The sequence below is a fragment of the Pseudopipra pipra genome, chromosome Z, assembly GCF_036250125.1.
Source record: "Pseudopipra pipra isolate bDixPip1 chromosome Z, bDixPip1.hap1, whole genome shotgun sequence".
Lineage (NCBI taxonomy): Eukaryota > Metazoa > Chordata > Aves > Passeriformes > Pipridae > Pseudopipra > Pseudopipra pipra.
The window spans coordinates 25294650-25311918 of NC_087581.1; the positions used below are offsets into that span (position 1 = coordinate 25294650).

Genomic DNA, 17269 nt, shown 5'->3' on the forward strand with positions numbered 1-17269 from the left:
TATAAGTGCAGAAGGGCTAACAGTGTCATCTGAGAGCTTCACATACTACTGAGGATCAAAAACGCTCTGAGCCAGAAAGTCATCCAGTGAAAGAATCCAAAGAAAGTTAAGCATGATGCCTCATTTGCTCTTGAGCTGTTTTGAAGCAAAGAAACCCCATCTTTTATTTGTTCTTCTGTCATGCAAAATGTTTTCCTGTTTTATTATTTGTTTTAACATAAACCTTCAATTTCACTTTATGAGAGTGAAATGAAACTATCACTAGAGCTGAACTTTTAAATGAAAGAAACTTTGGAAAGGGTGAGCCTAAGGCCAACTTACACTCTAGAAAGCCCTAAAACTACCAAAGTCAATGCATTATTTTTTTCCATTTGAAACAATAACACCAATACTAATACCAGAAAAATATTATTGTGTCCAATTTACCAATATTATTTAAGGGAAAATATGACAATCACAAAAATATTTTTTTTCTTTTCTGTTTATGTCTTAGAAACAAAGCATAAAGACACTTTCATCATATATACCCCAGCAAATAGATAATGTTCAGGTTGAGACTACTCACAAACAATGCTTGTGTTGTTTGCAAATTTTTGATTATTTTTTGTTTCCACAAAAGCCTCATAGGATTGGAGCAAGGCATTTGTACTTACAGTCCCACAACATTATCTCGTTCTGTGAGATCACATCTGTATCATGTATTATGCTGAAGATAAGGGCTGTACTGGAGGGAGTGCTCCAAATTTTGTGGTCCTTTCATGCTTTTGGAATGGGAAACAACCTGGCCTTGCTTAATCTGAGCTAATTTTCTAGGTCGTGTATCTGATTTCTCAAAGCTTTGATGTCTTTATTAGTCTCAGAATAATGATGTTTCTGCATGTTACTATCTGTCTATCTTTAGTGTCCACTAAATTGCCTTTCCAGCTGCTTATCTGAGTCCCAATCATTCCATTGCCCTTCCAGCAGTGGGATAGCTAGAACAGTATGTCCTGTTTACTGTCCTTTTCTCTCATCAAAGAAACTGTTACAAGGGTCAGAATCTGACAGATATTTAATTATTAGCGTTTCGCCTTTTTTATATCATTGACAGCCCATTAGTTTCTTTTGTGTTCCGGGGGTCTTAAATGAAGATGTGTTTTTCCTGATCTGCTCTATTGAGCTAATATCTCTCGGGCTATCCAGGATGTACAAAGGTGCTCATATAGCTTTGGGATAGCAATCAAATGATGTGGAAAGAGAACAGAAAGTCAGTGGGCTCTTACAGGAAAGGGTGAGAAGTTCTTAATTTTTTTGGAGTGGCATTGTAATGGTGCCAATGGTGTTGTAGTGTGTTAGACTATATAAGCAAAATGTTAGATGCTAGGACTGGAGACATGACAGTATCTGAAATGAGTGAGAAAAGGGGTCCAGACAAAAGCACTATTTTGTAAAATAAGTGAATTTGGAGACATGAAGGAGGCAGTAAGACTTGTACATGTCTGGATGACTGCAGAGGAGAGAGGTCATAGTTAAAGAAGGGCCACGTTATAGGTGGGTTGGGAGAATGGTAATGGTTTTGGAAATGTCAGCTGAAAGGGGTCGTAGGGAAGGTCTGCAAAAGAAGGACAATTACTGTTTTCAAGTTACATTTCAATCTTACTGTAAAACACAGGAATGTGAGATAGAAAGATACCTCCTGAGTTATCATATCTAGTCTACTGCTGCTTCAGGTTACAACATTTTAGGTTAAATTCTGTAAGATATCATGCTCCGTCTTAAAGCTGGATAGGCTTATTGGTGTTGCACCTCCTCCTAGGATCAGTCTGATTTTTGAAAGCCTTAAAGTTTCCAGTCTAAAGGTATTAAGTTTCACTATGCATCCATTAGTTAAAATATTGCTTGTTCTCTGCTATTCAACCATTTTCTGTATTCCTACCTCACTCATCCCTGTTGGACAAACCAAGCTCTTTAATCTCCTTTCAAAAGGTGAGCTCCTTGTTCTTTTTATCACTCTACAAGTCCTTCTTTGCATGTGCTTCAGTTTGAGTTCACTCTTCCTGAAACCTTAATGAGTTTCATACAGTATTCCCCAAAAGAACAGGTGCTTTCATCAGAACACATCCAAATTCATGCAGAAATGTAATTTGTATAGCTGCAGGGAAAGAACTGTCATTTCCCTCAGATTACTTAATTTATGACATAATCTTGGTAATGTGCTGTTTATTATGTTAAGGTTATAAGTACAGTACTTCACAAATCTAGTAAGTCAACAAGTTTGTTGAAAAACTGTGAAAGAAACACATATCTCTGATACAACTTAGTTTATTTTAATAGAGTTATGGACTAACGAAGGAATCAATTCTTCACACTACTTCTCTGTTTTTCATGGTATGGGCTTTATGTTCCTGTAGGTAGGTTCTCTACAGCAGTTCTAGATAGATGAAGTACAATCATAAAGTTTTTTCCCACAGCTCTATATTTTTATCTTGGCTTTCTCAGGTAGAAATTACATCTGCATATGGAAAAATTTGAAAGATATGTACATGTGAAATTCATCTACAGCATGTTTAGATAAGTGAGAGGAAAATGAGAATCTAGTAGGAGACATTGTTAAATAATCAGACTGGTTAGCCATGTGCACATGGATGTTCTGGGCCAGCACTGGTTCAGTGTTAGGGGAAGTGTGGTCACACATAGTCACAGGAGAATGGCCACAGTTTCTCTTTTCCTGACTGAGTTAACTAACTGCCCCTGATTTGACTAAGGGTGAGGTAGGTCCTGTGCAGGGCTGCATAGCACAGCACAGCACTGTGTTATCATTGACTGCTACAGGCTCTTGAGGCACACAAAGTAGCGGGAGTTAGGTGGGTTTGCTGGTTGCAGTAGCCTTTACACCTGCTCTGAGTAAAGAGAGTATGCCTACACTGGAGAAGCTGGTTTTTCTTCCCTCTGGCCAGCACTCCACCTTGCTTTCATTCCTGAAGGTCCATCACAGGGAGTCACTGTCTACCTGAACTTTCCTCACACTGCAGTCAGATGACAGTGTTATTTATGTGAAGGAATTTACAACCACTGCACCCCTCAGCAGGTTAATCAGAGAGAGGATCAGGGGTCTCACCATGGCAGAGGAATGGCACATCTTCCTCTAGTACATTTGTGCTAAATATTCTTCAGTAGACCAAGATCTGACTTGGGAACTTTCTTCTGGAATATTTCTGAGAGAACTTTTCTTCACAGGTCTTTGTAAGCAAGCTGGTAGTCTGGGCAAGCAGTATCCAGCATCCAGAGATCAGCTGGCATGCAGTTATACCCCTGAGACTCTAAATCCTACCTCAGTAGTTGTCTGCAGTTTTCTAAGATTTTTTTTTTCAATCAATATTAGTATATTTATTGGGAGGTACATTGTCAAATAGGGAGTAAAACAGTAAAATGCATAACAGTATTAAAAATAATGCAAAGAGAACTGAATTAATAAGCTGAAAGACTACGTTTATAAGTATTACTATAAGTAATATATTCTTCTACATCCACTCTGTTAGAGTTCTGTAGTTGACACTGTGTATCTCTTTGTAGCTAAGAGACAGCCAGTGATAACAGAAACTCTTGTGGAGAGAACAGACACAAAATGGATTTATAGAGTATTACTAAAGGACTCAGAATGTATCAGGGGCTCCAAAAATCTTGCCTGCCTGTGCTGCAATTTGATATGTTAATATTGAATGTTTTGTATTGTGTTTCAAATCAAGCCAGTGAACTGTGTTTGCCTTTTCAGTTCCATGAATTATCTGCTGTAAAGTTAATCCAATTGAGATCCACCAATATGATAAGAGTAATTGTGTTTTAGCATGTGTACAGCAAATCATGTGAAATTATGAAGAGCTTAATCACTTAGTTAATAGCACAGTCCACGTTGCTACAGTACAGTTAAATAATACCAGGTTTGAACCATGTGACATTTCTTCTTTCCATGCTGCATCAAAGCAAAATCCCTATATTTCCCTCAATGTCTATCAGTATCAGCCAGAGTCACTAACTTCTCCAGTGAAAGGAAGTTTTCGCATTCTGGAATCATGAGAAAACAGGAAAAATAAATAACACAATTCTTTTTTTCAAAGGTCTACATGGTGTACTTCAAAAAAGATAACTTTGCAAAACACATTATTTGTTCTGCAGAAATATATGATGGATTTCTTTTCTCATTGTCTTTATGGTTCCTTCATAAGGATTGTTCCCATCATGAAGTCAGTGGGAGTTGAAGGTGATTTGCTGTTTTTTCGATGTTGTGCACGCTGATGGAGTGAGAACTCCCTACCAGTTAACACTATGCATCCCAGACCGCTGTGCTCATCCATGAGCACAAATAATATGTTAGGGAGTCCTATCTGTTAGATACCAATTTTATCTGGTTTATATTCACTTTCAGGGAGAAGTAGGAGCAGGCATGTCTATACATGGACTTCATTTATTAGTTTGTAAATTGTGAGTTATTTTACCCATGAGTGAAGGTAAAGAATGTAAAGGAGCATACTATCATGTTGTCTTATTACCAAAGATGTAATCAAGTTTTGAAGAGCCATTAATCCACAATGGCAATGATGGTAAGCAAGTAAGTACAGTCATGACATATTGCATGTCCTTAACTGATTCAGGTACTCAGGCATTCTGAGTTTTCAAATTCAAGATCTGAATTGTGTTATTAATATATATAAATAATTATATAAAAAAGACTTCAGGATTTAGCCATCACTTCCTGAAAAATTGTAAATAGTCTCTACCTTTGTTTGCTCAGGTGGCTGCTGAGCAGCTAGCACATTCTTCCAAGCTTACGATAGCTGTAGGACAGATAGCTGTAGGACAATCTATGACACTCCCCATTGTGTGTTGCTGAGCCCAGAGATTGTGCAATTTGTTTGAACAGAATGTGTGGCTTTTTTCTCACTCATTTCCAAATCTGTGTCATGAACTGCAACACAGTACTGGAAGAAAAATGTAACAGCCCCATAGTTGTTCCCAAACAAATAATTTACCTTTTTACTTAGACAGCATTTTGGGAAGAACAGCAATATGCAAAAAGACACTCTAGATGAAGGGCAGATTGTCATAAATGACTGTTCACCAGATACCCAAATGTCACGAAAGTAACTTTGCAAATATGCAGAACCCTCATCATAACGGTCTTCCAAATCATATTTTACCTAATTTCTATGGTACATACACAGGCCAGACTGATTCTAACACCTGATTACATATAGCCATCATCTCCTAGGTCCTGGAAAGCCTCGGGCTTGGCAGATGTGATGGATTGAGTGCTACACACAGTGCAGCCAGTTGCAGGTGGTAGCTAACTCCTTGCAGCACTTTCTTCTCCCCTTTGCCTGGGTAACACACCAAAAAACAGTTCATCCCATACAGAAGAAGCATGTATTTCCCCTAGCTTTTTAAGCTGAGACTCCTGGTTCTCCCTGAAAGATGAGTGCCAGCAGATTTCTCTTGATATGCTTATTTTCAGTGATTTTTTTCCACTCTGTTTTTTTCTCTTGTTCTTCTCATACTCACCCCTCACTTCTCTTAGTCCTCATTTACAGCCTTTCTTTGAAGGATTTTATGTCTGTTACCATGCTTGTAAAAAGACTACCTGGGAGAGTAGTGACAAGGAATCAAGGCATGTTTGTTTCATGTAGGTTCAGACAAGAGAATTGTAGCCTTTTTATATGTTCCAATCCCAGGGACCCAGACTGCACCTTTTGCTTTCTGTGGCTGGTGGCTGGTGGGAGAGAAAATGTACGCACCATGCTATACAGCATGTGCTGTACTATGCACAGTTGCAAGGATATATTTGCCTTAGAAAATTAAATTAAAAACATGGGATTGTGCAGCTTATTCCACCATCATTCTTCACAGAGAAATCTGAACCTTAAGCAGTATGTGTCATTTAGCTCTAAATAGAGGATTGCTCTTGTGGTAAAAATCATAACCCAACTTAGCCATGTACGTCAAGAAGGAAAAGCAAGGAGAGGGGGTAGAAAATAAATAAAAACAATTTATCGTGGACAAGAGGAAAGGTGGAGTGGTTGAAACTGAGGAAAGATGAAGAGGGCAAGCAGGAAAGTGATGTTTTGCTCTTTAAAAAATTAGTAGTAAATTATTCCATAAACAAAAAAAAAGATAAATTAAAAGAAAGGAAGAATCCTAATATATAGAAAAAATTTTATCTACTGTAATGTGTTTTGTGGTTGTTGGAAGCAAGCACATTTTCATTTCAGAAATGGTGGCGCATCAGTAGCATTCATGTAGAGAAATTGTGATTTTGTAAGACTTTCGTCTATACTTACTAGGGGCTACTATAATCAATGTGATGCTAAAAGCAGTGGTGACCACGTGAAATATGTTTACGCTGGGCTGCGCTTTCTGTGTGTTATAATTCCCAGGAAGAAATTTCCAGTTGAACTTGGCTATTGAGATGAGGATCAAAAAGTTTTATCCCATTTCAAGTACATAACCAATTTTATTCTGCTAAGTTTCTAGCCTTCTCTTGTTACTGTTACAAAGTAAAATTTCTTATATTCTCATGATAAATTCAAGCAGCATATGCTAGATGCTAGCATATAAGTGCTCTGTCTGGTAAAGAAATTGCATGAACAAGAAATTGAGAGCAATAACGTAATTTCAGGAGATTTTTGGAGTGAGGAACTCTGTTCTCAGCTATTGCCACTACATAAATAATAACCAAAAAACAAAAACAAAAAAAAAGATACAAAGCAGATAAAAATATGTGTCTGGAAAAGCTTAAGGAAGCCCTGCTAAAATTTGGAGAGCATGTAGGAAGTTTTTGTAGTGAAATCTAACAAATTGGAAAAGAGCATGCAATGCATGAATGAAAATGAGGGTGAATCTTTGTACCTGCTAGCAATCCTGCCAAATATAGAATGATCCAACTTCCAGCTGGTCAAATATGAGTCATCACCTAGAATGAAAGGCAGATGGGTTAGAACATATCCTAGTCACACCTGCTCAGAATAAAGTGGCATTATACAAGTTTCCATAAACATGCAGTCTAGTCTTGCTGTAATTTAAGCAAATACCTACACTAAATTGTGTGAATTTTCTGAAGACATGGAGATAAACTGTATGGTTAGATTTAGCTATTTATCTGGTACTTCCAGGATCAAAGTAACTTGAATATATGTAACCATTTTACAGATGGAATTTTATCTCGCTTGGGCTTATCTTAAAGTGCAGAGTAATTATTTTCAACACAACTAATTCAGTCACTAGATTAGAAATAGAGATCATTGTGTCTTATCATTCACTGATATCATTTGCATAATATTGCAAATATCTTCAAGGTTATTAAGATCCGAGATTGTTACAAGGAATTTAAACCGTGCGTGTTCACAGGCACAAATTACACCTAAATCAGAAATCTTAATAGTTGCTTAAAGCAGCTCATTTACTTGGAAGCTTAACTTGTTCATTTTCCGTCTGTTTATTAACAGGAAAGACTTGGTAGGAGTTTATAATCTGCCCAAATTTTCTTTTTAGCTTGATCTTGCAGGTGCAGATAGAGCACAGAAAAGATGGTTCGTTATCTTTTTGTCCTCTTAGAGGCAAGGTCTTGAAGGTAACTAGTAGTTGCATCAACTAACAACCAAATAGGGTGTGAACTACCACAAACCACAGCCATGATGAATCTTTAGGGAGGTTTTTTGCAAAATTCCTTGCTTCCTAGAAGAGAATGTCAGTGAGTTTCATATTTAGTGGAGAATTGAGATCCCTCTTTGTTTCCTTCAATATCAACACTACAGACCGGTTTTCCATGGATTTGCCTAAATTTGTTTTTGAACCTACTGGTATTGTCTGTCTCCACAACATCAATCAGTTAAAATAACAAATGGTATTTATAAGCCTGTGTAATCAACCCATGCACCAACTTCTTCGGCAGTGTCTAACTTAAATGCCTTGTACACCATCAAAAATTTAGCTGGGGAAGAGGTGCATTTGGCTTGGGCACTAGCAGCTTTCCTGAGCCGCTGTAAGTTTACATGAGCCACTGAGGCTGGTAAAGGTAGACTGGTAGCACCTTCTTCTGTTGTAACAATTCTGCTGCAAAATATCCACCCAAAATAACGAGGGGTGTAAATAATTCCATTAGCCTCATTAGTACAAATAAGACCTTTCAGCACTCAGTGGATAATGAAGGGTTCTGACTTTTCTGACTTGCTGTTTCACTGGATCCAGTTAGAAATTGAATTTCTTGATACTCAGTTTATTCAAGACTAAAGCATTACAAAGTTCCTATGTGAAGCAACAGTTCTTAGTCCTTTCTAAATGCTGATGAACACATTTCCTATACCAGTGATTTTAATCTGAAAATCATGTTGAAATGGAAAATAAAGGTATTGCCTGTCAAACTGAAGAATTATGTCTTTTGGCCTTTATTTTCTTTTGGTAGAACTCTTTTATTTGTCACAGTAGCTAGAACTATCTGATAATTCATTTAATCCAAAGATAAAGTGCCTTGTGCCATGACTCAATCATTGATTGAACTTACAGTCTGGTATTGTAGGTTGGCTGTGTAGTGGAATGAGTGTGAAATATATGGAGTGTATTTTTGTTGATGAATTTCCTGGAAGTTATTAAATTAATTTAATGATTACAGTCACGCTCTTTTCTAATTACATAGAGCAGCAATTACTGAAACTGTAGCTGCTGGGTAGCCTTATTTTCACCAATACAAATAATCTAAAGTATTTTTATCACTGTCTTTCTTTAATGTTTGGTAGCATTTATATATTCTGTTTATTTTTTTTTAATATTAGTCAGGAATCTTCTAGAACTAGAGAAGGCAGGTAAAAAATCACTACTGGACTGGACTGGTAATCAGAGGACATAATCAGATTTTTCCAAAGACATAGCTGGAGACATCCTTCAAATTCACAATTATATGTGTTATTACTTTGCTTATCATCAATACATAGAACCAAAAAGGAAACATCTCTTGTCTGGTTTGCCTTAGAAGTTCCACCATAGCTGTAAAAATATGTCTACTGCCTGCTCTTTTTGTTTTACTGTTCTACTATTTTTCCTCCTTGTTCCCCATGTCTCTACTGTAAATTACATCTAATTTGCCTCACATTTTTTATGTCCCTTTTAGGTATTGGAGTTGGCGTGCTGGTACGGGAATATGGCAAATTGTCTAACTTGGATAAAGTCTACTTTTCCTTTCCTGGGGAACTGCTGATGAGAATGCTCAAACTCATCATTCTGCCATTAATCATATCAAGTATGATCACAGGTATGTCTGGAAATATACTGTTAGCTGATGAGGTTATTGTTGTGGATTAGCTTTCTTTCTAAAGGAAATAACCTCTGAAAACAATTTGATGGAACTCTATAATGAGAAATTCAGATTTCACAGATTTAGATTAAATTTTTCCCTATGTAATGAGGATGGATTTGGAAGGATTAGTACTGTTATCTGGTAAGTATATTATAAAGAGCTGTGACATAATAACTTTACATGTTTTTAGATTCTTGTATCTCTCTCTACCTGTTTTCAGGAGTGTGTTAAACAGTTGCAAATTGCAAGCCCAAAGCTGCAACTGCATGTTCTGAGGTAGAGAGTTAACTGTTTTAAGTAGTCTCCTGTTGCCATTTCACAAGAAAGGCAGGGCTGATTTCATAGCTTACTGTCATAAAGAGAATATTCCTGACGTACACTTCTCATGAGGTACCTTGCATGAGCTCTGGCATTTGCTGAATCCTTCTATGAGTCCATTAAATTCACTGACCTGACAGAAATAAATTACAGGGGAAAAAAACACTTGGTTCAAAGGAGTTTTGAGTTTTGGGGAACTGCAAGTGTGGAGAGAGACTGTATGGCCAGGAAGGGGTTATGGAAAGAAAAGAAAAGCTTCCATCTCTTGGGAAAAGCTAGCAAGCCATTGGCTAGAACCTTGCCATGGCATGCTAGAATTTGCTAACAGATCACCCAGTAGAAAAGATTTGGAAAGATTTGGTGGAGACTGCTTAAAGCAAAGAGACTGAACTGAATGTCAAATAGCCTTTCTTTGAAAATAGTAAATAAATTTAAAAAGGGAAAGAAAGCCAAGCAAACTTATATTTATTTTGTAAACCTTTGATGAAGGTACAAGGACTGTGACTTTTCTTTTAGCTTACTACTGTGAATCAAGGCATATTGGTCACTATATTGTCCCTTTTCATCTCCACAAAGCCTCTGTTTTGGGAATGTACTTGTGCCCAGGTGTTTGCTGATTGATTGGATATTAATGAAAATGGATCAAACATCAGACTACAGAAAAGGAGAGCATGTTGTGATCAGAAAATGAAAGGGGTCAATTTCAGTCATGCTATGAAAGTGCTTTTGAGAATTGGATATTGAGTACAAACTTTCAAGCTCCTCAAAATTCATGGTCAAAAATATCACTGATTTCACAGGAGCATACCCCAAAGTGGGCCTATGACAGAAGCACCCTGAGGGAAGCTGCCAAGGCCTTTCAAGCATATCTGTAATGCAGAGTGACAGGAACCCAGTGTTAGAATTGAAATGGAGAATGTCAAGAGCTGCAAGATCCAGAAGGGAAAGCTGCCAAAGGCATAGTGAGAAATGATGGCACAAACAGTCAAGAGCTGTGTCCAAAGGAACGGAGATGAAACAGTTGTTAGTATGTAAAGGAGAGGAGATCTTTACTCTGTGACAGGAGATCCAGGAAAAGTTGCCAAGATAAGATTAATACATTTCTTTTCTTGAACAAGCTTTTATTTTTGAGTTAAGCTGGGCCCATGTCTTCAGAAATAATTTATATCATTAGGATAACCATGAAATGAATTATTTATTAAATGTATTCCTGTCCAGCACTTGCAAGGGGAAATGACAATCATTATGTTAAAAATATTAGGCTCTTACTTATGTTTAATGTTCCAGTATGAGTAAACTGCATTTGTAGTTACTAACACATGCTTAGATTTTAAAGATTACAGATTACAGGAGTTGAATTCATATAAAGAGATGAGAATCAGATGCTCTGATGCTGACCTTGGCATGTCCCATTTCCATAAAATTAAGGGCATGTTTTTTCTACACTTCTATGTTAGGTTCTTAGGAAAGAAAAAGGAAACAAGGCTGATAGAGAACAGAAGCTACTTCAATAGAACATGTAGGGCTTTGCTGCTATTGAAAACAAAAGCACTAGCTGTCTGTATGCAGGTAACGCTGAAATGCGTGGCAAGCAAATGAACCACTCGTTTTTGTGCATGATGGTTTTCACTGTTCACCTGCATCCATCCTCAGGACGTTGATGAAATATTTTGCCTCTTTTGAAAGAGATATGTTAACCTTCCAAGCATCAGAAATGCAAATTTGAATTGAATAAGTAGACCTGTGTATAATCATGAAGCACATTAGTAATTTTTCCTCTTTCATACAGAATGGAAGGGACCTCTTGAAACCCCCTAATCCAATCCTTCTACTCAAACAAGGTCAGCTAGAGCAGGTTACCCTAGACCATGTCCAGGCAGGTTTTGGAAGCCTTCAAGCACGGGGACTCCACAGTTTCTCAAGGCAATATGTTTGACCAGCCTCACAGAAAACAGTGTTTTCCTGTTCAGACGAAATGTCATGGTTTTTTTTTGGTTTTGCCTATTGTCTGGTGTCTTGTCTTTGAGCACCACTGTGAAGAGCCTGGCTCTGTACTCATTCACACCCGTCAGAAATTTTTGCACATGAAAAAGATCCCTCTGAGCCTTCTCTTCTCCAGAATAAACAGTCCTTGCTCTATCAGCCTGTCATCATGTGAGAGATGCTCCAATCCCTTCATCATGTTTGTGGCCCTTCATTGGAGTCACTGCAGTAAGTCCATCTCTTTCTTGTACTGGGGAACCCAGAACAAGACACAGTACTCTGGGTTTGGCCTCACAGGTGTTGTGTTTGGAGAGATCACCTCCCTCCACATGCTGGCAGTGCTTGTCGGAGTGCTGCCCAGGAGGCTGTTGGCCACCTTTGCTGTGAGATGTTGCTGTCTTATGGTCAGCTCGTTGCCCGTCAGGACCTTCAGGTCCTTCTCTGCAGAGCTGTTCTGCAGCCACTCAGCCACCAGCATGTACTGGTGCCTTGCATTATTCCTCCCCAGATGCAGAGCTCTATATTTCTTCTTAAGATACTTCTCTCAGACAAATCCACCAGTCCATCCAGGTATCTCTGAGTGATGTATAACCATCTCATGTATCAGCCACTCTTCCCAGTTTTTAGTCACAGAATGGTTTGGGTTGGAAGCGACCTTAAAGATCATCTAGTTCCAAACCCCCTGTCATGGACAGGAACACCTACTAGACCAGGTGGCTCCAAGCCCCATTTGACCTGGCACTGGACACTTCAGGGATGGGGCAAACACAACTTCCTGGGGCAACCTGTTCCAGTGTCTCACCACCTTCGAAGTAAAGAATTTCTTTCCAATATCTAATCTAAACTTACTAATTTGCAGTTTAAAGCCATTCCCACTTTTCCTAGAATTAGATGCCTTTGTAAAAAGTCCCTCTTTAGCTCTTTTGTCGGCCCTTTCAGGTACTGATACGAGATCTCTCAGTAACCTTCTCTTCTCCAGATAGAAAAATCCTATGAACTTGCTGAGGGACCACTCTGCTTCAACATCGGCTCCATCACTGGGTCATTGATAAATTGTTAAACAGTATTGGTCCTAGTATTGACCTCTGGGGTACATCATTACTGACTTGCCTTCAACCAGACTTGTGCTGGTGATTGCAACCTTCTGGGCCTGCCCATTCAGCCAGGTTTCAATTCACCTCACTGTGCAATTGTCTAACCTGTATTTTGTCAGTTGTTCCATGGGGTTGTTATGGATGACAGTGTCAAAAACCTTACTAAAGTCAAGTTAGACCACATGACCTCTTTGCAATTTTGAATTTTAGCACAAAAGCAAAATTCACACTTTAAAAAAAATTACTATAAAGAATAGAACAAGGATGGGAATAAAAAATTTAAGGAAGATCCAGGATGTGTCTTTAGCTAAGGCATCTCACTGTTAGGGGCAAGGCCACTGTTTTTTTGCATTTGGCTGCACCTTTTCTGGGGTGAGAAAAAAAGTATTTTCCTCCAAAGTAACCTCATCATTATTGACTAAATATACAACATGCAAGAAAAGCACCACAGCCTGCATGCTGGGTGGCTCTTTGATGAGACCAGATGTATTCTGAGGATGTCTACCTCCTTGGGATTTGCATATTATGCAGAACTCAGTAAGGCCTATGTCTGATGGTCACAGCTGTCAAACCTATCTACATGTTCACATGCTCAATGCAGATATTTATGGTCCCAATACATACAAAGTTACTGCAGTAAAACTAATGACAACACATCAGCTGGTCCTGAATGGCTATCTTTTTAGTAAGCAGGTTAAGGGGGTGCTACTTAGCTCACTGTGAGAAAGTTAAATATTGTCATGTTATTGTGCCTTTGCAGCAGGCTAAGTGTGAGCACCAGAGACAATTGCAATGGCTCATTTGTTGTGTGATTGTAACCAGACCATGGTGCTGGGTCCAAAGGCACCTAAGAAGTTTTGATGCCTTTTGTAAATGTATGTCATGTCAAAATACTGGATTTTGGTTACTAGCAATATTTTTGCACAAGAATCACCAAGACATTTTTGAAAATACAGTCCATAATTTTCTTTTTTTATGATTAGAATGTCTTAAAAGGTAATGTCATATCCTGAAAAGAAGCAGCTTATGTTTTAGAGACAGTGAGCTGTGCACAAATGCCTGTCTCATGACCAGAGCCCAGTCCATTTGAACTGAATGATGTAAGTCAGGCCCACAGCAAAGAGAGTAGAGGTGGGAATCACTCTTTTGAGATTCCAGGATTTTCTGCAAATTAAAGTATTGGTAACTTTAGCTTGTTGGAGGAAATTCCATCTTAGTGGAAAAACTCTCCCTGATTTCTTCGTTTAGATGAGGAACACACTTCCTGCTTCTATGTAGAGTTCTAATTAGAGTAAGAACACTTTCCCCCCTGTCTATTTTCAGATTCAAAAGGCAAAATCCTCCCTCTCATTAAATGGAGGGCTTTGTAGAATCTGGTTTTTGTTCACAAACCCTGTTTCTTGGAGTGTAAAAGAGAAAAGGCATTGTTTACTTACTTATATAGTGTACAGGTTTCAATCTGTGGAATTTTTGCACTAACCTGCCTGGAAGTTGAACTGTAGAGCAGTAAAAAATGGACATAAGTACTAAGCATTTTTTTTTTTTTTAATTGTAAGATATGATTAATAGGTCCTTCCTTTGAGAACAGAATAGTCTGAGCAGTGTGATGCTCTTTTAAGTTATTCTTAGTCTGCCCCAGAGCCAAATTTTAATTGTTCTCCTCATAATCATTTTAATGGATGCAAATGTAAATTTATTTACTCTGACCTAAAAGCCCACCACTGATAATTCAATTCAAAATATGAGACCTGTCTGCATCTCCAAGAGATTTCTGTCCCTCAGATTAGCTAATGAATCATTCATTTGAAGGAATTATTTGTATTTTCTTGTTCCTGCTGTAGTGACATGGGAAAGTTGAAATTAAAAATCAAAAGCCTAGAGTGTTGCTCAAGATCATTGCTATGACATCAGAACTACAGCTCTACTGAATATAATACTCCACACACCAAATCCACTTCTTTTGAAGTAATGCTGCAATAGTAGAAATTATTAGACAAATAAAAAAATGCTATTTTTAGATGCTATTTTAGATGTAGGGAGAAAGAATTGAGAGGAATCTCTTGTGTGCTTCATGAGAGTTTTGGGACTTATATCTAATGATTTTAGGAGTACTTAGAATAAAATGTCTTCAAAAGTCCTGGAAATTCACAGCTCTGATTTCACTCAGAGAATCAAAATTCTCTGGAATTGTGCAGTATATTTCATCACGGGTGCATACTCAGCAGACTCCCTTTAGTCACTTTTAACCTTATTTCTCATGGAGTGAGTTTCACACGGTATGCAATGGCAGTAAATGTTTGCAAATCTGTTTTCTGTTAGGATCACAGCAGAACTTAAGCTGGAGACAACTGTCAAGTTTCCTGAACAGGAATCTGACTTGTTCTCCTGTACTTGGGCACAAGCTGGAGAAACTTCCATGCCCAGCCTGAAGCTAGTTAATTCACACAAGGTGTCTGGACTTATTTCCTGCACCTGAGTTCCTTGTTAGTAACTAGCGTCAGATCTGGATCTTAACTTAACATCCTGATATTACAGGAATGCCATGGCTCTGCTCCCCGTCTCTCTTCAATAAGTCCTTCTCACATGGGGTTATTTCACGCTGGCTGTCTCACTGATTTTCAAACTACAAGCCATGGATCTTGGTGTGAGGTCTTTCTTCAGGGCTAGAATGTGTTCTGTCAAAAACTTCACCAAAAAAGTGGTATAACATATCTAATAAATGACCTTCCTTTTAAAATTTCCAGAAATTTTAGCTTTGGATTAAAAGATCTTACATATATCACAGCAGGTACATGTCTCAGATCTCAATATTGATAACATGATTTTATCAGCTATTCAAAGTCTGTTTTAAGTTCTACAATAATTTCTCTGGTTTCTTACATTTTCTCCCTGACAAAATAAGCTTTTCTTATGTTTCTGACCTTCCTTGTCAGAGGCAGCTTCAAAGACACTAGAACAGATGTGTGGGAGTTTCCTGGATTGTGAGTTTGTGCAGAATCAGCTATGGGGGACACCAGAATTCCTTAAAGCAATTGTGGAGGTGTTTGCAGCTACACACAGCATGCCTCAGGAAGAGTGGGAAAAAAAGTAGCAATTACCTTTCTGAGGGCAGCTGTATGTGAGCTATAAATACAATGTCTGCCATGCTGTGGGTCTGACAAAACTGCTAGGTTTCCATGACTATAGAAGTAAACTCTTGCTTTACTGCAGGGCCTGCTTTGATTACTCTTCTGGTGCTGTCTGAAGCATCATGCCAGTTCTGCCTTTCCCAATACCAATGATACATTCTTTTACTTGCGCTTCTTACTCATAATACGAAGGTAATGATTCCACCACAAATCTGACTTATTCTGACAACTGCTTGAGTGAGAAAAATATTCCAGTGAAGTACCTGGACCGGTGACTTTTCCCATTCACAGAGACTATTGTTTGCCTTGTGTAAAGAGTGTGTTATCTTATGCGTGCTGGATGGGTATGTTGAATAGGTTATTTGTCCTTTTCAGTTGTCAAAATTAAAGTGTGACACTTCACACCTTGTATCTATGTTTGGCAAGGTACTAGTTTGGCAAGGTACTAGTTTCAGTGCAACAGAATTTAGTGAATGAAGACAAAAAGCACAAAATGGGAGACAAAAGAGCTACAATGCAATGAGAAAAAAAATGGAAATAGAGTATTAACCAGATTGTTCTAATTTTTCATGTTTATCTTTGAAAATCAGAACATATTTGAACAACTATTTACTTATTTATTTACTTTGCCCACTGTATATGTAATTTAAGTTGGAACACAATGAGACTGTGCCTGTGCCCAGAAATAGACCTGCTAGTTCCATTGTATGTCAAACATATACAGTTTTACAGTACTGTAAAGGAGCACAGATAAGGAAATGGTGGGAGAGCAAGTCTGTTTTGTTTCCTATAATCCAAGGCTTCCAAATCAATGTTCCTTTGGTATCACTGTTCCTGGGGTCGCAGCTGGCTCAGCATTTTCCATTTCTACAAGTCCAAGAAGCGCAACTATTCAGAGATGCTCTATTACTGAGACATCCTTAACAGGCCCTGTGCATCGCCAGCGCAGTCCTTGCACTAGACCTCTGGTCTAGCTTAACATACTCAAGGACTGTCTTTCAAATACTTGCATGTTCTTTGCATGCTTTGCTGTATTTCTTAAGCCAAAAGACACCCTCCAAGAAAATCAAGTTCATTATGTAATAGTAGTAAACTAGTTATCTGGGCTCAGGCAGGAAACTCACCTTGTCCCTCTGCACCATGTACATTGTTTGAAGGATAGGAAATGTTACATTACTGTTAATGAGTTTTGGCTTCAGTTGTACTGAGGGACGGTGGAGGTCCTGTCTCTGCTGTCCATGTGCAGTCATTCAAGCAGGCAAGACTGCAGAGTCATGGGCTATTAATGGACAAGTCTTTGTGCCCATCCTCTTCAGATTACTTCCATCACAGTCTACTACTCCTTTCCCATCAATATCAATTGACCTTATTCAACTGAGACAGCCCCAACATTACTTAAGGTTTTAAATTACAGTAATAAAACTTTG

The 17269-nt window shown here is 38.2% G+C and overlaps 1 protein-coding gene across 2 annotated transcripts in view; it reads left to right on the forward strand.

Annotated features, from left to right (window-relative positions):
• The window catches only part of SLC1A1 (solute carrier family 1 member 1), a 97087-nt gene that overhangs the window by 50379 nt on the left and 29439 nt on the right, over positions 1 to 17269 (forward strand). For both annotated transcript variants that reach the window (XM_064642411.1, XM_064642410.1), the window contains exon 2: positions 9134 to 9274. In XM_064642411.1, coding sequence (XP_064498481.1) covers positions 9220 to 9274 — 55 coding nt within the window. In that variant the 5' untranslated portion in view covers positions 9134 to 9219. The remainder of the gene's footprint in view (positions 1 to 9133; positions 9275 to 17269) is intronic.